At 40.1% G+C, this 21857-nt stretch overlaps 1 protein-coding gene across 5 annotated transcripts in view; it reads right to left on the reverse strand.

Annotated features, from left to right (window-relative positions):
* Positions 1-21857, reverse strand: part of erbb4b (erb-b2 receptor tyrosine kinase 4b) — a 272516-nt gene that overhangs the window by 186512 nt on the left and 64147 nt on the right. For 3 of the 5 annotated variants that reach the window (XM_031858649.1, XM_031858648.1, XM_031858647.1), the window contains exon 2: positions 12789-12875. The exons of the other annotated variants lie outside the window; for them this stretch is intronic. In XM_031858649.1, the coding sequence (XP_031714509.1) occupies positions 12789-12875 (87 nt within the window). The remainder of the gene's footprint in view (positions 1-12788; positions 12876-21857) is intronic. 5 annotated transcript variants of the gene reach the window in all.

The following is a 21857-nucleotide window of genomic DNA, read 5'->3' on the forward strand; positions in this document are numbered from 1 at the left end:
ATCACACTTTTTTTTTTCTCAATAGAATATTCTCTACCTTGTTTACATCCCTTTAGCAGCCCTTTGCAGTCGCACGTTGCACATTGTATACCTCTCTGATGCTGCTTTTTGTCAATATCAAAGCTCTTGCTATCTAAAATCATTCTCCGCATACTCATTCCTTTGCAGAAAAAGCAGTGTGTGGTAATTTGTGGCAGACAATACCATCGCACCCCCCGAGCTTTTGTAACACAGGAAGTCAGTCAAATGGATGAATTAGTGTCAACGCTCTTGTCCACCTCCTTATTGGTGGGTTATCTCCCCTCCGCATCACACCAACATGCATCATGTTCGATGGCAGCAGGCAACTTTTCATGTCAACTCAAACCCGCCGCTTAACAACCCAGGCCTCCGCACTATCAATCATGCCGTCCTTACACACACTCACACATGCAGTCCATACTGTACATGCATGTGCCCATACACTATACATCAGTTTATGCACACACACACCACTGTTTTTTGTCAAAGGAAACGCATGCAAAAAAAAAAAAAAAAAAGCATGCCTACCGGCTCATACCAATGCATACAAAACAGAAGTATGTAACATTTCTGTTGCTGCTATAACAAACAATCAGCCTGGCACATCTTGTGTGTGTGTTTAGGTGTGTTTAGGTGTGTGTGTGTGTGTGTGTGTGTGTGTGTGTGTGGGCACTGTCATATCTGAACAGCAAATGAAGAGTATCAGTCAGGCCTCCTTCAAATTAAAAGGGTGGAAGGAAGCCAGACGAGGCTTCCTTCAGATGAAGGAATGAACAAAGACAAACACGTCAGCCAACACTGGCGTGCTCGGCAGCACACGCCTCCGTGATCGCACGGCTTCAAGATGACGGAAAGGTTTTGTTGGATTGGATTTGAGACACTTCACATGTAATTACAGCAACAAAAAAACGGGTTGGAGTTAGCATTGAATAAATGTGGTTGAGTGAGACTGAAGGCTTTTGACATGCAACAGCGAAGAAATGACAGGATCATCACAGGCCCAATTTGCTACTCAAACCACCAATAGTGTTCAATGAGAGACAACTGTTTCTCATTTGCTTCCTGGTTGAGAGTTGTGTGCTGAAATTGTGCAAAGTTAATTTTCATTTTGAAAACAAGGATGACATTTGAATTAATCAACAGACAACATGAGTAGGAATGAAAAAATCAAACTGAAAATGATTACAAAATTGGGCCATACAATATTCAAAATCACCAATTACTGTTTGGTCCACGCATTTGGAAATTCTCTCAAGCTTCGATATATGTCCCACATCTCTTCAATATTCTGTCCATAACCCAAAACACCACACATGATGAATGCAGTAATAAAACCATGGCACTGAAACACACATCGCGCCTCTTAAAAACAGCTTCTGCCCTGAGGCAATCAGAATCATGAACAGTGGTTGTGCAATCTGACACACTCTGTTATTCTGTGGTTTGTTGTTTTTATTGTCCTTTGCATGTCCTTTTATGTCTTTTCAGTCATTGACGGCAGGGGCCACAAGCACCATTTTCCCATATGCATTTGACTATACATGCAATGACTATAATTACATATAATAATGATATCAATGATGTATGTTTGCCCTGTCCACCTCTGCGCTGCTATATGCAAACCCATACGCCCCTTAGATCTGACAGTGCGAGTCTGACAGAGGGGCACAGAGATACATTGAATGCTTATTTTTTAGGTATTACAAGGCCAACATGCTTAAACAGACACATTTTTCTAGTATCATTTTGCAGAAATGTGTTGACTGTTAATCTAAAGCGAGCTCACTAAAGCAATTTACTGACAACTTTTGTTGTGATGAAAATAAATTTTAAAGTCATAGTCTAAAAGATGGTGAGAAATGAAGACCTTAGTCTTGAGTGACTATTCAGTTTAGTATTTACACATTTAGGAAATGTGTTAGTTCTACTAGACACAATATGCCAAGTGGGGAAAAAATATATTAAAATATACTAAAATATATAATAAAGAGGGACTACAGTGGGCACAAGTTGGAAATACAGGATACTGGCGAATGCCAAAATGTAGAGTAGGGGAGATTTGTAAAGTCAGAGAACTGATTTAGAAATGACAGTTACACAGCAATATCTTTCTTAAGATTGCTAACATTAGCTACCATGTGCTACTGGTCATACCAAGCCCCCAAAAAGCTGCATCAGCAAAATGAGACCTGAGATTATTTGATAGCAAGAAAAAATGTAATTAAATTAAAGAGAAATATGGGTGTCATTTCATTTTCCAAAGGCTGCATTTACAATTGTAAGTACTGTATATATTTAAAAATGTATCAAATCAAATTTCCTCCCTAGTCGTAAATAGTGCAGTTACAAGTATGTGTTCACATAATCCACTTAGCATCCATGTGGTGCCTTTTGGAGTCGACCGAGGGTAGATCCCCAGCGTGCAACTGAATAAATAATAACTGTAGTGATGCCATCTGATCACAGATGATGCAAATGGTTTTTGAGATAATTGACCATCAGCAAAAAAAAATTCCAGCTGAAAATCTATATACCATAATCGATCATTTAGCGGTCTGTTCTATTGGATCTAGTTTTGTGTCAAAGAAACACAACAGCGTGATTAGTCAGTTGTCAAACATCGTCTTGCACTGTATGCACTTCTTTCCCGGTGGACCTTCCTCATGTCCATGTTCCCAGGCTACTTGTCACTCTGAATCACCCCTCCCACTGATTATAGCTCAATGGAGGTTATCATCAGCTCAATGAAGGTTATCATCACAGTCAACCAAAAGCTTCTATTGAAGTATGCTACTTTCAGGAAGAATTCTGATCATTATGATATTCCCAAAACAGTATGCTTCCCCTCACTTTTGAATACAGGTGTGCAAGTAACCAAGATTGGATTTGCTCCATACAAATGTGATAGTCTCCTTTTATGTCACAGCATTGGCTTTCCATATCTCCTCAGTGGCTGAGCAGAGAACCGCTGCCGCTACATCTATGTAATGCATTCAGGCTACATGATAAATTAGCCGCCAGGAAAAGATTCTCTTCAAATTATCAATTGAAAACCTGAAAGGCTATTGATAAATGATTACATTTGAAAAGGTATAGCTGTATCAAGATCAGACGTAAACACAGCTGCTGAACAGGGAGGGAGCAGACACACAAGCCCAGACCAAGGACAAAGTGGTACCATTTCTAAAATGACACTGATCACTGGAGAAAAAACAAACAAAAAAACAGCACTGCACAAGCATTACCTTACAAAGAACTTTGTATGTTGAGCACAATGGCAAATCCCTAAAGGGTTGTAAGGAGGAAAAGACCTTCTGCGCTGCGGGAGACATAGACCTTGTGTAAGACAATACAGTGGAGACATGTAGATGAAAACTGTTTGAGAGGGCTGAAAAGAAAGTTTAGGCATGTTGTCAATAGTGGTCGGCATTTGTGGATGACCACGCTCATAAAGAGTTGGAGAATGAGGCTCGAATAAACCTGATCAGGACTTATTTCTTCCTGCAGACCGCTCTCACCCATTCTAACCCTCAGCTGTGCGTCTGCTTAGCTGAGCCTGCAACTGTTAAGCCTCCTTCAAACCCCATCCTGTCTTCCGTCAGGCAAGACAACACATTGTTTTAGTTCATTAAAGGGGACATATGAGCAAGGCCTTGATAGGCTGGCCTGTCTGTCATCTAGTGTAATGTATCTAAATGTGTCTGTCCTTGTAAAGGCAAGTAGAGCTGAAACAAAAGAGGCTGCCGCTGTTTGGGCCAGTGAATTTATTGATTGTGCAATGTAAGCTGAATTGTGTGTGTGTGTGTGTGTGTGTGTGTGTTTGTGTTGCAAGGATGTACTGCTCTTGCGTGTGTACGTGTATGTGTAAATGATGGCTCCACCATTATTGTCTATGAAATCGGATACAGGGCCAGGCACTTTAAGATAGAATCAAACATCAGTTTCAGTTATTATATTTAAGTCTAACCGCTCTATGCTTTTCAATTTCTAGGTGCACGTGTGCAGCAATGTGCGCATTTAAAAGCATTACAAACAGCCTTTGGTATGCATTCCAATGTGGAGGATTTGTGTCTGCACACATCTGTACCCACGGTAATTCATTACAACAAGCAAGGTGAAAAGCAGAACCGGAGGATACAAGTCTCTAGGGAGGCTTAGAATATGCTCAAGCTAGGTGTTCTGTTTACTTATATGCTAATTCATCCCCATATTAAAGCCCACTCATAAAATGGATTTTCTGCACTTGCTCTTAAATAATGAGCTCTCGCTCTCTAACTGTTTCTTGCTTTATGTCCCAGTTGCTCTGATGTGCAGAAGTGTATCTCTAGTTTATGCACCTTTTACTAAATTCTCTTTTTAGCTTTTTACTACTGAAACAAGTGATAGCTGTCGGTGTAGATGTTCCTTATATTTTAGTATGTCATGGAGGGTACTTGATATATTGTTCACTTGTATTCTACTATTTTGTTACCTAATTTCTGGTAAACTCAAATTGTTCTTTGTGACCTTAAAGACGTTTTACAACCTTGAGGCTTATCCAAAACCCATGGCATAGTCTTAATCTGAAAACCTGGTTGCTGTTATTGATTCCTAAGAGGCCTTAATTGGGCCTTGTAGATAAAAGGTTTCCATATATAGCTGAAAATTGAAATGGTTGTTTGCGTGCATTTTGCCTAATTCAACCTCTAATTAAGCTTCATTCGCCCCACAAAATACAAAGCAACAATGCTCAATTGTTTACCTCTACACATGTGTCAAGTTTTCCTCACTTCTGACACTGTTTCTGTTTCAACATTTTTATGACAAAATCATTATATATAGTGATAAGCCATTTGAGAAAAATGATGGTTAAAGCCCCTGTGGGCAACAACAGTGCTATCAGATTGAATGGCAGACTCTGATATGTATATGTCTGAGGACTGTCAGATTTTCAACCCCCATGAATTAGTTAATATGACAAGAAAAAAAAAGTTTTTTCTTAGGTGGTAAGGATATCAGTGGGCACTTATGGCACATATGTTAAGCAAGACACAAGTTGGGCAGCGGCTTTAACAGCAGCAGTCTGAGCCTGGCTCAGCCTGACTTTGCTTTATTATGAGCCAGAGCCGTGGACACGACTGCATGTTACACAATGTGAAACAATCCATAAAGCTCTGTACATGCAGTATATATAGAGAGAAGTTGTTGGATATCCAAAATGGAGTTCATAAGAAAAACAAATCAAAGCTCTCCCTCGCTTTTAGCCAATTGGTATCTGAATAGAATAGATGATGATTAAAGTAAACTGGGCTGCTACAAATTACTACAGCAATATAGATAATAATGGCAAACACTGTGGATAATATAGACAATCTTCAATTTTGATTGTTAGCAGTTAGTAGCTAATAAAAGCGGAGTTGGCGGTAGAGAGAGAGAGCTGTCTACACTGACAAGTGTAGACCTGGTCCACATCTTAATTTATAAAAGAATCAGTATAGAGATGTGTTCTTGTACTTGCAATTACTGCTGACCAATGCTCAAAAAGTAAAGTCAAATCTGATGTATTTCTTTACAATTTAATATTTCACTTTCTATGTTTGGAATGATATCTCGCTACGGATTACTTGTAAGCAGTTTCTTTAAGAGTTTTGGCGACTTTTTCACATTGCAGCCCAGACAGCAGCAGTAAGTTAAAAAAAAATAAAGAACAGAAAAATGTACTTCAAAACACAGAAAACCTGTAGGCTGATGTCTTGTTTACCCACCTGGCTGGTCTGTGATGTTGAAAGTCATCAAAGGGATGAGAGAAGCCAAACACCTGGGATTATCTAATTTGGTAAACCCATCTTTCTTAGTATACCGCCCACTGCTGTTTAGGAGACAGTTTATATTTCACTCTAGTGATTCAGCAGCTCCTGTGGGTGGAAAGCGGCCCATATGCAGCAACAGGGGCATATGGCCATGTTGGAAGAATTCTAAAGAATAATGGTGTTTCAGTATTAACAAGTTTATGTTGCAAAACTAACTCAGCTCCTACTGTACATCTTTGAGAAGTACTCTGGAGGACGTCAAAGAGCTACTCACAATCAGTCGACAGCAGCTATATAATGTGCCTCATAGCAAATCATAATGAGCTGCAGAAAGGTAGCCATTGATGACAAGGGTGTAATTATCTCGATGGAGTTAGTTGGAATTGGCACCACAGGACAAAACACACCCATACACGTAATCACAACTAAACAAACATGCAAGTACAAAAACAAACTTGCACCGTCACACACTCTCCCAGAACACTGGCTTGTGTCAGAAACAGAGATATGTATGGTTTTACAGTGAGCTTTGCGTTGAAGTCAGGCTTTATGGTATCACAAAGCTGGCTCTCCTTCAACTCAGGTAGAACACCGGGGGAACCTACGATGCCCGGCTGATCTGCTCTGGAGCAGCTTCAGGGGATCCAACTAAAATGTGTTAACGGGTCCGCCAGCTAGTAAGTTAAGTTCCTGGTAAACTGAGTCATCACTCCTACGTGATCTTTACAAAGACATACTGTACTTGCTACTGTGTATACACCAAACTTAATTAAGTGATCAAGTGAGCACAGAGTGACATGCATTGGGCAGGAGAATGACAGCACAGGTGTCTGTTCTTTTATTCAACAGCAGGAATTAACTGCTTAGATGTCAGTGATGAATGACGTGAAAATTCCAACATGGTAATCACGCTTTCTCTTCTTCGAGCAGTTTATTGAATTTTCTTCTTGAGCTTCAGTAGCAAAAATATCAATTTTAACATTGATATTCTGTATTGCTTAAATATCTAACCATGTTTTCTTGCTGAAAATCACTTTCAGCTCACATATAGACCTAATTCCCCACAGGGATAGACTCCTGCTATTCTTGCCCTTTGCTACACACTGCCTTAACCAACAGTCAAGGAGAACACTTTTAAAAACATTGAACTGTATACTCAATTTCATAAATAGAGGTCATTTAAAATATGTTCCAAAATGGAAAGATATTCGGATAAAGATCAAAACACTTTAGACAAGACCAAAATGAAGTTAAAGCAAACATCTGTATCGTCACCGTTAGATAAACTAACTAAGACCGAAAATACATAAAATTACCAGAGCAATCTATAACTATTCAGATTTAAACCATATTTTAGACTAAAAAAAACTACACTCAAACTGAACTTTACCATCAAAACATTGCTTTCACCTCCAATTGAATGATACAAAAAAGCAATTTCCAGGAACAGTTTCACAGGTGGAGTCATGCGAGTGTGACAGGAAGTGTGATCGGCCACTAGGGTTGCAGAGAAGACAAAAACAAGAAAAGAAAAAAAAACAATTGCTTACTTCACATATTGGATTGAAGCGCATCGTGTAAAAGCAGTACTTGCTTGTAATTTCTGTCTGGTATTGCAATAATGCCACAACTACACTATAATATGTTGTTTATTGTGTGTGTGTGTGCGGGTTAGGTGTTATGCACAATTAAAGGCATGCTTGATAACGTAAAATGCACATATTATTACGGTGTGTGTTGGATGCATAAGTCCACGTAACATAAGTATCAACTTGTGCATGTATTTTTATATCCCTTATATGTGTTTTCATTCTAAGGACCAATTAGAATCGGTGTGACTGTTGGCTCTGTCACCTGCTCCTGTCCCCTTATATAGTTATTCAGTCCAGTCAGACATACAACTGGCTGCCACTCAGGTCATGACCTTTCCCTTTACCTTCTCCACACCAGCCAACCATGGGTCAGCACTAATGAGTAACAGGTCGGTTGAATAGGGAGCGAGGGCAACCCAAGGTCCAAGTGACTTCTCATTGTCACACACCTCTGCAAAACACTGCTTTCCTCGCCAATAGGGAGGCCATACCTTTGATGTTGTGGCAGATTAAAAAAAAAGGAAAGAACATTAAGAAGAAAATTCCCCCTTGAAAGGCAGAATATGAGCACATGTGTGTGTATGTGAGTGTGGAGGATAGAGGTGATGGGTGTAAGGTGAAGAGTGATGTAGGTGAATTCATAGCAGGAACAGGACAGAGAGAGAGAGAGAGACAGAGAGAGAGAGGGAGCGACGGGGAGACGGGGAGACATTTTTTAATACATTTGACAGATCTGTCTCCCTGCCATGTAAGTTTGAATAATTGGTCCGGATTCTGCACTCTGTCACTAAGTTTGAAGTAGACGTATTTGATAAATGGTGTGTGTGTGTGTGTGTGTGTGTGTGTGTATGTGTGTGAGATGTGTAATGAAATACAACAATGCAGGCAACAAGGGTTGGAAATGCTGTGAGTGTGTATGCAAGCTTTTATGTTTGTCTGTGCACACAATAAGACTAATTATGTTTCACTATCAGAACTAACTGGTTTAACAGTGTTGCTCATAGTCTTCACTCTATTTCTCTTTCTTATGCCAACATTAGGCCATCATAGATTTTCTCCTGAGCTCAGCATAATGAGGAGACAATTTATTCATTGCACAAACCCGTACTATATGTACCAACGCATGAGGCATTTGCCACATTATTCCCAGCACCCTATATAGCAGTCTTAATCATGCAGTGATATTAAACATCACCTCAAACTACAGTATGTTTTAAATTCCAGATGAGACTGAAGATCAAATCAAAGCAAATTGACTCGCTATGATTGTGTTTACTTTGTCTCTTCTCTCTCCCCGTCTCTCTCTTTCTCACCCTCATTAATTTTTTTTATACATACTTTTTCTCGCAGGATGTAAAACACTGCTCAGTCCTCTTTCTGCCTCACCGCTTCTGCTGAGGCAGCGGGGCTTAGAACACTTAGTCTTTACTTTTCAGCAAACACACACACACACACACACACACACACACACACACGTACACACATACACGCAACGTCTACTGGCTAAATGCCAGGTAACTATGCCAACCGTCAACAATGTAACTGCAGGTTGTATATTGACATCTTCATAAGCTAAAAGGACTGGGATTACCACTTTGACACACCTACACACCTACACACCTACTCGCACACACACGCACAAACATTGCTTTTGAGAAAGCAGCATTGGAAGTATAGGAAGTAAGGAATATCCATCGCTTCACTCTATCTATGACTGCTGTTAGACATGTACACGTAATTCTGAAGGACCTGTCCTACATTCTGCATTGTGAATAGAAACTACTACCCTCAGGTAAATGTTTCAGAGCCAATAGATGCAAAAACAAATGCTTCAAGCTTTCCTTCCAACATCGATAGTTATATGGCTTTAATTGTTGTACTATCTATTTCATAATTTGTATAATGCCGATGTATTTCTTACAAGGCATGCACAATATTTTAGCTACCTTTCTTCTTTGTATTGTTTGTATTATCTTCTTCGTCTTTGCATGTAATTTATTACTGTCTTTGATTACGTATTGTTTTAAGTTGATTGCTGCTTCATGTACCACTATTTCCCATAGGGCAGAATAATGTACATATTATCTTATCTTATTATAGACACAAAGAACAGACTTCAGATCAGTGTTTGGTGTTTTATCTCTGTCAAAAAAACTCACACTGTTGTTGTTAAGATAAGGACTAGATTTGTTCTATATATAATAGCTTGATGTTTTGGTTGCACCGTTGAACAAAGTTGTTTACGTAAAATAGATTTCCCTTCTGTATAAATATTTTGAAAAAAAGTAAATTAATGAAATCAAATGAAACCAAAAGATTTTGGAAATCCATAGCTTACTCATAAAAATGAAATTGTGATCCAGTTCCAGTACACCACGTCAATGAATTGTAAGCAAATGTGTGAAAGATTTGCAACTTCACTTTGAGTACATGAAATAGAATCAACAGAATTTACTTAACGAAAATGCAGTAAATTTGAGTTGTTATCGTTATTGCAGTTATTTTTGCACAATAAACCAAAGAAGCAGAAATGCAACGACAAAAGAAAAGAAGCATGTTGTACAGATGGACTTGTCGGAGGAATCTCCCCTCAACGAGCATTTTAAGCAAAAACAAAAGTCCTACATTCAACAAGTACCCAATGTGTAAAATGGGATTCTCATAAGACAACGGCATTTGAATGTTACACAACACCTTATTGTGTGTGTGGGCGTGTGTCATGAAACACCATATGTAAAAGTATAGAAACCTTTTTACTCAACATGTTTTGACTGATAAAGGGTGTGTGGGCAGGATCAATCTATATCATTGCAAAAATCAATATTGTGAGACAGAATGCACAACGCCACCTTTTTCTACTCTTACAACGTATCCGTAACATCCTTTGTGTCCGGGTTGAGGCAGGGCTAATCCGTCAGCTATGTAATGTACACCTCTCTTTACTGTAAGCACCAGTGACAACCCCTGGTCAGCTTGTGATGATGCCGACAGGAGGAGCAAGTGATAACTCCAAACAGCAGCACATGTTGAATCAACTCCAAGACCACTCTGAGACAAAACACCAGGCTTTCAAAGATAAGATACTGACGATCATATACAGCAGGTTTATGCAGGGGCGGCCTTCTGAGCTAGTTAAGCCAATGGAAGAGGATCTCAATGTCAGGTTATCAATCACACTCTGCAGTAAATGCATCGATGCAGGGAGGCTGTGTGGCGCAGGATAAGAGTTAAGATTCTGTTTACAGAACTTTAAGATGGTAAAAATGCACACCAACCCCTGTCGATTTAATATTCCAAGCAGAAGACCGATAGGTTTGAAGGCAAGTAGGAATTTGCACTGCCTTGACCTCATCATGAGCAAATTGCCTAAGTAATGCAAACAAACACTTCTACCAACATTTGAATGCAGTATAATATGTATTATATGCAAATATATATAAACCAGGGTTGGAAATACATTTTTTACGGCAGGTGGATTTTAAATCTACCAGCCACTCAACAGATAGCCATTGTTATTTTAACCCATTCTGCTGCTTTTTTGTTTTAGAATCGGTTTACATTTTCGGATATTAGGGATTCATTTTCTTTCTTTCTGAAATTGAAATGCAAAGATGTGTTTGCATTAAGTATGGAGCTAGAGCCAGAGGGTGATTAGCTTAGCTTGGCATAAAGACTGAACTAGTGGGAAACAGCTTGCTTGGCACTGTGCAAAGCTCAAAAATGCACCTACCAATGCCTAAAATAGTAAAGCTTACTAATTAACATGTTGTATTTTGTTTATTTAACCAATACTTCCTGGATTATTTTCTTCATCATGAGGTTGCCAGGCAACAAGCAGAGATTCGAGGAAGTCACGGTACCCTGTCACTGTGCGGGAAGACATTTCTTTTGTGTATGGATTAAACAAACAAGATACTTAAGATGTTAATTAAGGAATTAAGGAATTTGTGCTGAATGTAGCTCCATACTTAGGGCGCGGACACAAAAGTCACATTTACACCGCACCTATAACCTACAACAGTGAGTTTTAAATGGCTAGTACAATTCAGCATCAACTAACAAGTGGGGCTGGATTTTAAGTGCCAACTTTGAATATTGCATTTCTTTTGTGTTACATTTTTTTCCTCTTTTCCTTTGTCCTGTCTTTGCTTTCATCCATTCCTTATTAGGCAGAGTAGCAACCTCCAGGACTGCTCAACCTCAGATCAGCTCAATCTAATCACCCTGCCTGTCTTCATCCACCTACAGTCGGTCTCTGTACATACACCTACTCGTATTCTCTGCAGCACCTGCATAAAGTAATGGAGATAGAAACTGGATAACAAATCCTCTGCCCCTCCTCTCCTGTGACCTAAGTGTGACCTATTTTTCTTGCATGTTAGCATGGATTTAGAATTGCAACTCAAAAGAAAAGCAGGCCTGCCTTGTCTGTAGGTGAGCCCAAGAGGGCAAGTGAACAATTACAAAGACAACCGTAGACATAAGAGCAAAGGCACATGTGACGTAAAAAAAAAGGTTAAGCTTGTGCAAGTCAAGCCAGCCACACTGTACCTTCAACCAGTTACACAGGTTTGAAAAAAAAACAAAAAAACAGTTGCGCAACTCTGGCAGTTAATGCTGAAAATGTGAGTGTGGCACTCCCACGACTGCATGTTTAGTATGGGTGTCCATTTATTATTTACTATTCTAGTGCGAGCACTGCATGGTGAACAACATTATTCACCTCGGCGAAGGCAGTCGACCAACTTAAATACCGTCCCAACCACCAGCATGAAGAGAAGCTTTACACACAGATTGCTAATGTTTGCTTTCACTATTGGTGTCTAGAGTGAATAGTGTTGAGCAGTACGTTAGTGTGTGTGTGTGTGTGTGTATATACAGTATATATATATACATACATACATATGCAAGGTTATATCAATGATCTTCCATTTATAACAAGTAGATCACAAAAGAAAAGAAAACAACATAATGAAGGTCAATCTCAGGCGATCTGGAATGTGTTTTGTTATGTTGTGTGAACATCTTCACTGTATTTACATCATCATTTTTTTTTTTTTTTATTATACTATATTTATCCCGTTAAGGGGGAAATGTGTCTCTGCATTTGACCCATCCCTGTATCAGGGAGCAGTGGGCTGCCCATGACAGGCTTGCATATAAATGTAAATTGTATATAAATGTAAAGTGTTGAATATTTTCCATTGATTGCTACTCACATACCAGGTCTTGACACATTAATGTATTCATGTGACCTCATGTACTGTTTGTTCAATGTACATGCATATCCATGTTCTACGCGAGTCTCACATCTGAGTCATGTGTTTGTATGGGTTGTGCATGTGTTGTCAATGCACAGCATGTATTCAGTGTTTGTCCTGCTCACAGTGCATTTTAATCTGGGATCCATGAAGTAAAGCTGTGTTACTCATCACATATGCGGTCATCACAGCTGCACCCACTAGCACATTACCTGCAAGACAGAAAAAAAGACGACATTAGATGATAGGATGTCATTCTGCATTTACTGTGCTTGCATGCAATCTTAATGGACGGACAGAACTGATACATTGATCAAGTGCGGATATTCTTTGTAAATGACTAAAGTAGTGCCAGTTTAAAACACGCCTGTTGAAAACTGGCCTGTGGTGTTGCGGCTTGCAGCTTTGTCGAGAACCGCTCATACACACAACTTCACACTCGACAGTGAGCTCCCTTGGGTCTTCAGCAATACACCTGTCGTGACACAGTGGCGTCACACACCCAAGTCTCGGCTACTTATGGTCAGAAAACGTACGCATCTCAACTGTATACTTCTTACTGTGTACTTTTAAACATTGCAGTACTACATTAACCTGCCAGACAAATATAACTGGTCAAGTAGCAGATTCAGAAAATGTAACAGTTCTAATATAATACATTATTACTCTTTAAACTATCCAGCATCATATTCGAATTGAAAGCTCCACCTTGACGTTAAATTTAACATCGTGCTATTTCACTCTTCAATTGAAGTAGGCAAACTGCGGGACTTTTACTGTGCAGTTTGATTTGGAAAAGTTTTAAGTACTTCCACTGCCAATAACAAGATTGGCAGAGAGAGAGGGTGAAAAGTAAAGCCAGATGGTATTTGTATAGGCTGAATCCGCCCCTAAAAAAAAAACCACCCAGGTTGCTGTAATGCACTTAGTAGAGTAATTTCCAAATGGGCCTAATAGCCAGTGGCTTTAACATACACACACCCCCCCCCCCCCCATGGTTATGAAGTACAGCATGGATTTAATAAGGCGGTAACATTATTAGTGTTATATGTTACCATCAATTCATAGGGAGAAATACACTCTTACTCACGAGGGAACAAAGTCGCAGCTTACTCACAGCTGAAACAAACTCAGTTCTGCTTCCAGTGTGGCAATGTACGACATGCTCGACTCAGTCTGCAGAGCACTGAAGCCCTGCCCCTACTGCTGCACAGAGAGCTGCTCACTTGTTTCGTCAAAGTTGATTAATATTGATTGTGTCATGTGTCCAAACTACACCAAATTGGGTCCCTAGCAAAACACCCACCAAAGTAGATCGCATGAAGGGTTCTTGAGGTATGCAAAGGACATACCCACAGACAGACAGTTAGACAGACATTCCTTGCTTTATATATATATATATATATATATATATATGTTAACATAAACTCCACCTGGATAATAATGTTGATGTAATAACATTCAGCTTTTGTTTTTTCTTTGGAGTCTGTTGTTGATCGCAAACACGCTTGGCAGATATCATTTGATTGAATGTCTGTTTCAGTAAATTGATGCAAAAAATGTTTCACAAGGAAACCAAGCAAAGTACTCCAGTCAATTTATTAGCAGTGAGCTAATCATTTATCTTTATAAATCCCAGCTAAAAAACCAAAAATAGTTAGTAGGAGTACATATGGTTGCAGCAGGTAACAACCAAATGTCTCTTTACCTCCTTCTTTCTTTCTTTCTGCCTCCCTTTCTTCGTTCTCTCATTCTTCCTTTACCAGACAGACTGGTAGCCTATTTGGTTTGGCAGCAGCAGCTAAATGCAATCTCTCTGTAACAGAGGTCCTGGTGATGTTTAACCCATCCAGGGCAGTGAGACTGGGGGAATCAATCACTAGGTAAGAAAAAAAGGCCCGCCCTGCCAGCTGCTGCCTTAACACCTATTCTCTGTGGCTGGCTGTCATGGAAAGGAAACCCATGGGAGTGAGAAAGAGGTCAAACCCATTTAGGAAACCATGGGTAAATGTCACACAAAGACAATGTACATAAATGGTTGACCACCTTAAAATGCTTGTTCTTTGGTCTTGTAGAAATGTAGCAACCATTGCCCAACCAGAAAATGTGCAGATTGAAAAATGTTCCATCTTAAATACTTTTAAATGATTTGGATTGTAGTAATATTTTAGGTGTCCTATGATCTAAATGTTTGTTGGCTTTTCCACGCAGAGAAGAATAAGGTTTACTTCCCACTGTAAATCTCATGAATAAGTGATGCACATGTGCATAATTTAAGGCAACCCTGTTCATGTGCAATCATCTACAAATAAGTGTTTATCCATACAGTATCTGGGTGAGTTTTGAATGGATTCACCGATTGCTCCAATAGACTTCAGAGCCACAGGCGATCGATTCTGATGAAGTAAATATCGAGGGGGGAAGATGAGGCAAACCACTGTATCAACAAGTGCTTTCAATTGTCGGTTGAAACGCTTGATTTTTGTCTTAAACAGCTTCAAAAAGAAAGAACATCACTGGCATGATAATCGCTAGTAAAACCTCTCTTGGGTAAGCAATTGGCAACTGTTTTGCCTGAAGCTCATGTCACTGTCAGAGGACGCTACCCTTTTGGCATGTCCTCCAATAATTCAGGCCTTGAAAAAATATTTGAGGTGGAGACAAAACAAAGACTTTGAAGCATGCTGTCACTTTAGAAAGTTGCCTCTGAGAACATTTTCATATGAGATGTGGATTGCCCAAAACTCAACCAAAGGAGAATGTCAGGAAAGAACACGGCCATGCCCTTCAGCATCAGTGATATGCATCTCGGAGCAATTTCAGAATTGTGTTTATGAGTCTGGTTCTCTAATTTGCTTTTTTTCTTTTTCATCTCTTTTTCTTTTCTTTTCCATTTTTGTTTCCATTTAGAGCTGTAGATGCAGAGCAGTGTTGACGCCCCTTGCAGTGCTAATTAATTGTGACTCAGGGCCAAAAAACAAACCCCTTCATTTGAACATTGAGCAACCCGCTGTCCAGTACTCGTTGTACTTGGTGTTAATGAGTCTCTCTAAAGTCCCTCCACCTCTACAGTTTTCTTATCTGTCCTACTTTTTTTTACCTCCTGCTTCTTCTCAGTTAATCTCCCTCTGCCAAAGGATGTCCTTTGTCAATGCCTTCAAAATGACCCAAATGAGTTTCTGATCTGTTGTCCTTATCAGCAGGACAGTACCACGCACAACTGTGTGGTCAGTAATGGCTTTTTGGCTTATGACTTAAAAGAGAAAAATAAAACTCACCACTAATTGCAAAAGTATCTTACCGTGCCCCAAAATTCAAGGTTGCTCTCTTCTGAATAATAAGGAGATCACATAGAAAGACGGCCTTGTGTTGTATTTGTGCTGGACGAATCAAAGCAGCAGAGGTATTAATGGCCAAAGTCGGTACATTTGACACAGTTTACGGAGACAGGGGAGGCAAAGAACTCACAGTCGGGCAGGAGTGGCTATTATAGGGACCTCATGACAAAATTGTCAAAAAGAACAGCTGGTCAAGACAATGGCTACTGGTCAGTCTGTCAAGGGAGGGAAATGAACCTTGGCCTTAGTGGAGTTCTAACGGGTGAAGTTTCATCACTATTTCTCATCTGATAGTGGACGATATATCTAATATAACGGATTATGCTAAAATTACTTCTTTTTTCATTAGTTACTCAATTGCACTTTATTTGATTGCCCCTCACTGACAAAAGCACTAATATTAGGCTGAGGTTAAAGGCCCCAAAGGCTACAATATACTCCTCTTACAGCCAGTGAGATCTCCCCAGGTGCCACTTAAACGAACAAAGGTTACACATATTAACCCTAGTTTGATGAACAGAGCTGGAGCTCTCTAATGGGCGCACTAGTCTTTCCCACTCTCCCCTGCAGAGCAGTGCACTTTAATTTGCATATACAGTACTGGTTTGGCGCACTCTGATACAGTAAAGGATGTAGATATAGCCATCATGGGTTAACCCCGCATCCATTGTATCAGCAGCACAGAGATCTACAGGATCACAAGGATAGGCATGGGCGGATTATGAGACAATGGGCCCATGGGCACTAGGAGTGCTTGTTGCCGCCCGGATCGTGTCACGGTTTTTGAGTCACAGATCGGATCAGCAGAAAAATAGGAGCAAACATAACTTTTAACAATCACGTTTTTTTGATTGCCAATTGTTGATGAGCCATATCGACCAATATAAATCATTTTGTTGTTGCTTGTTTAAAGCCACTGTTATACAAGGCTCCAGACAATGTATTTCACCAACATCCTGAAAAAAACATTTCAACCACTCTGAAGTCAGTGTAAACAGTCAAAAATATACAATGTTATTCGTCATCAATAGTTGTTATTTGCATAACAACACAAAACTCAAAGTACGGATCACAGATCAACTGCGGTCATCACTGCAATGCCCTATAGGAGCAAGGCAGAAACTCTAAAGTTGTATTGTATTGTTTGGTCTTTTGTAGGTAAATTTTGTCTGTGGTGGTTTTGCCCCTTTTTGTTCTTGTTTTGCATCTCTTTGTAGTTATTTCGTGTCTCCTTGCAGTCATGTTGTGTCTCTTTGTGGTTGTTTTGCTCCTTTGTGTAGTCATTTACATCTCTTTGCCATTGCTTTGTGTCTTTTTGTAGTAACTTTGTGTCTCTGTGGTTCTTTTACCCCTTTTCATAATCTCTTTGTCTATTTCAGAAAGTCATACCCAATGTCAACAAGTCTAGATACAAGTGTGCCACAGCACTGCGTCTCTGAGAGAGGGCTCCCCAAAACATGACAAAAAGGGACCATGGTTGTTGCATCATCAATTAGTATAGAGTACTTCTGCATATCACTGTGCTGTTTATGGCATGTGTGTTGTGTCTTTGGTTATTGTGCCAGCACAAGGGGCAAAGATGTTGCTTTCATGCTGGTACACCAATCAATTTTCAGTCAACCAAAGCAAGTGCAAATGTAGGGCAGGTCCAGGGCTGGATTCCTTTCTCAGTACTCCCCTGCCACGAATATATAGAGGGCTGTGGCAAAGCTAAACGGTCAAGCCACTGCTGCTTGGGTTGTATCTTGGGAAGTGCTCGCAATGCCGGGCAGGCTGGTGGCTGCTGAACAACGCTCTCTGCATGTGCGTAGTAAAGACCTGTCGCTGCATCGCCGGGACATGACATAGGCACTGATGAGGTTCTTGAAGTGGCAACTTCATCCGTAGAGATAGGCATACAGTTCAGGGGAGGGCGGAGCCTGGGGGAGTCGGACTGCTTTATTTCTGTTGATTGTGAGTAAGGGGGGGAGAACTGAGGCCACCATGATGAAGTTGGTAACCCCCCCCCCCCCACACACACTGCCATGGCCACAGAGGGCAAGCCTTGGCCCCTATCTCTACTCTCCTTCACTTTCCCTTTACACAAGGAAGACAGCCAATATGTGGCAGAGCAACATATCCTTCCCCCAGATAATGGAATTGCCTGGCTGTAATAATAATTTGAATTTCACGCCCCGGTGCCTCGGTGCAGAGGGATCGCCGGAGCAGTAGCATAAATTAGCCTCCATGCACTGAGCTGATCGATGACTGCCCTGTCCCCCACCTATTGATCTGAGAAAACTCCTGGGGATGCAAGTATACCCTGCATCTGTGGACACACATGCATACACACCATCTTTTTCTTCACCAAAACTTAGCAGGAGACGGTGAAAGATGTATTTAAGTTGTTGCCACACGGTGCCTTGAAGGAACAGAAAATATGCAAAATGTGTCAGGAATGTGTTCAGGGCAGGTAAGACAAATCGGTGTTTTGCAAGAGCAATATGTTCATTTTTATTACAGAGTGACAAAACTGAAACAAAAGACAAATATTTTCCGCACAAATGCCTTTAAACATGACACCCCAGTAAATTTCCACAACCTGTCTTTAAACACATTTTACCTCAGGTCAGAATGTTGTTCAACCGACTTGGAAAGAGTAACTCTTTCTGGACTGAAACCGGAAGTCAAATTCAGCTGTAACCTATTTTTTTAATTCCATACCATCTGTGTTTCTGCCACCTATCTATAGGCTTCAATCAGTAGGAGGAAGTAGAAGAAAACAGCTGGGTTAATATGAGCAGCAGTTGCCACCAAGGCTGAAAATATATATATTTTTAAAGCCACATACATTCCATCATGGATATCAAATTGATATGATTACAAAATCACCACTTTGCAGTGTATCATCCTTTGTTCCGACTGTAGCTTTTGGCAGGGCTTCTTGAAAAAAAAAAAATCATTCAATCCATCCATTAATTTAAAAGAAGAAAGAACATAAATATGATACACTATTGAGAAAGCACAGAGACACAGCAAAGACTAAGAAGTTATTTGTTATTTGATGCTTAATGGTACAGGAAATAAATGATGCCAAAAATTCAGTCAAAAACGCTGGAGATGGCTGAGAGCTCCTTGGAACACAATTATGCAAGCAAACACACACACACACACACACACACACACACACACACACACACAAACACAAATTAACACTGGATTATTATCCACAATCATTCATTTACACATTCAGAGATATGTGTGTAGACTCGAAGGAGTAAAACACAACAGAGCCCCACTCAAATACAGACACACTAATTAACCAAGTTTCTCAAATGAACCACTACACTAGAATAAGCACATCTGGGAGCATGTTCAAAGCATCAACCGCACAGCGGCTGCCCTAGCCAAACAGGAATGCAAATGTGCCCCGATGGGTGCATCTGCCAAAAAAAAAAAAAAAAAAAAAAAATCACATATCGAGCAAAAAGTAGGCTGAAATATAAAAAATGCATCAAAATCACAAATCAATAGAGGCACAAGCAGCTAAATCCTTCTGACACAGAGACGGTAGAGGTAATTTCTCTGACCTTTTTGCAAGTCTGTGAGTTCAGGTGCAGCGGGGGAGATTGGGACCAATAATGATGAGAATCAATTCTCAGTTCAAGTCTTTTCCCCTGGGTGTGAGGGGTGGAGAGGAATCAATGAACATCATAAAAAAAATTGCCTGCATGATGGAGCAAGCCCAATGCTCACGAGTGTCCACACATCATGCCGGGTGGGTAATGTCTTCAGGATAGGACTTGTCCTGAGGCAAGTCTGCAAGGCTACAAAGACTGCGGCATTACAAAAAAAAAAAAAAAAAAACCTCAGACAGGGCCTTACATTTAGTTGAAACCAGCTCATTTTTAAAGTACCACTTATTTTGTTGCTGCAGTTATGTAGTAGGAGCTGTGGCAAATAGTCATACAGACACTTTAAAGCCATTTTAGCCTGCTATGTCCTAATGTCCAGTACATTTTAATAAACTGTGGAGCACAGTGAGGAACTTTGTGAGGTTATCAAGATAATTTGTTAGAGAGGCCTCCATGCTTTTAGCTATTAAAGCCATATACACTGATTTACTCCAGCAGATATGTTTAATTCAATACAAAACAATATTGTAGTCCACTGTAACTCTTTTTAATGCTTGTGGCAATTGTACTGAAATAACTACACCATACTGGTACTGTATACAATTGAAAATCAAGCTCAGTAGACAACAGAGAACTGTACAGAACTGTGACACTACTGAGTGTGGTAAACAACCTTAACAGATAAGAATCTAGACATGAAGTTAGCTGCCTTCCCACACTTTACACAAACTTTATCTTCCAAAATATCACTAGATTCCACTGTGAGAGAGACACAGAGTGGAAGTCCATGTGAGACTTCAATTGGCCTCCCACTCACTGCCCACCTGAGTTGTTTGGAATGTCTGGCACCTGCGGAGTCCAACAGACATGCTTCTTCACTATTTTGACATCAACCAACAGTGACTCAGAAAGAATAACTCCTTTATCTTTTGTGTTGAGGAGGTACGCAGACTATTTACAATAATATGTATTGGGCTATTTAAGAATAGTATGTATTTATCCATTTTATTATTAGCTAGAATGCCATTAAAACACTTTAAATATACAAATCCAGGTGTTCTCGGGTAAATTGAATGAATTAATTAAATGTACTATTTTACCTGCACATTTTACAGTTTGTTCCATATCGCAAATGCTTGAAGAGAAGATGGATGATCATTTTCTGAAGCTGAGCAAAAAGGCCAATTGTGCTGCCAGTCATCTCCGCAGCCATTTCATAAGCTTTTGATCTCCGCAGCTGTGAATGTTACTCTCACAGTTACAGAATGAAACACAAAGCGGCCATGCTTATTCTTCTCAACACGTTTTTATTCCATAGTCTCTTTATCTTTAAGGAAAGGGGCTGAGTTGTTGCACAGTTGACAGCCACTGGGTTGAACCATAAAAAGAAGAGATATGTAGACATAATGCCAACCATATTATTATTTTTCTCCCATCTCTGTCCGACAGGGAAAAACAGCTGAAGAGCATGAATTGTGTTACGAATTCCCTTTCAACCTCTAAGCCATACTGGGCGACATCCCCTCTGTGGATCAGACAGAACCAGAATCAGAGAATCTTACTCATAATATCACAAGACATAGTCAGAAACCTAGAAAAACATACAAGGGTACAGTATAGTGTACTTATCCCGGTAAAGCAGCGTATAATGGCAAACAAAGATTGGTGTTTTTCATATTGGGAGATGTTAAATTAGAGAAGGTTGCCCATTGGTGCTCATTTTTGCTAATAGGCCTGACACTTAGGACCCCTACCCCCCTACCACTAAACCCCTGGCCTCACGTGAAGCGGTAGGGTGTCCCGATTCTTGATCTGATAGAGGCTAGGATGAAGTAGTATCGGCTTTGTGGCCCTCCAAACAGAGGCACACATTTCAAAGCATCTGTTATGAAAGCAAATCATTATTTTCTTTGCAAATAAAGGTTTAAAAGTTATGACAGCATTGTATTAGTTTCATGTTGTTTCAATGCATTACATAATTTTATTTTTTTTATAACAAGCATTGCAAAACATAGCGCTACTACAACAATACAACATTGTTTTAAGGTTGACATGTGCATGAGAGTGTCTCCATGTCACATTCCCTCCGTTTGATGTGACGCCCAACAGCGAAGTGGATGCCCTTCTTACAGCTCCGCTAGCAGGGTAGGGGATTCGGCAGGCTAGCCAACGGAGCACCGCTGTTCCATCAGGAAGTGGCTCGTTGCGTCAGTTTAAGTTACTGCCATGAAGTAATACCGAT

The sequence above is a fragment of the Anarrhichthys ocellatus genome, unplaced genomic scaffold (assembly GCF_004355925.1).
Source record: "Anarrhichthys ocellatus isolate YVR2014 unplaced genomic scaffold, GSC_Weel_1.0 scaffold20, whole genome shotgun sequence".
Taxonomy (NCBI): Eukaryota; Metazoa; Chordata; class Actinopteri; order Perciformes; family Anarhichadidae; genus Anarrhichthys; species Anarrhichthys ocellatus.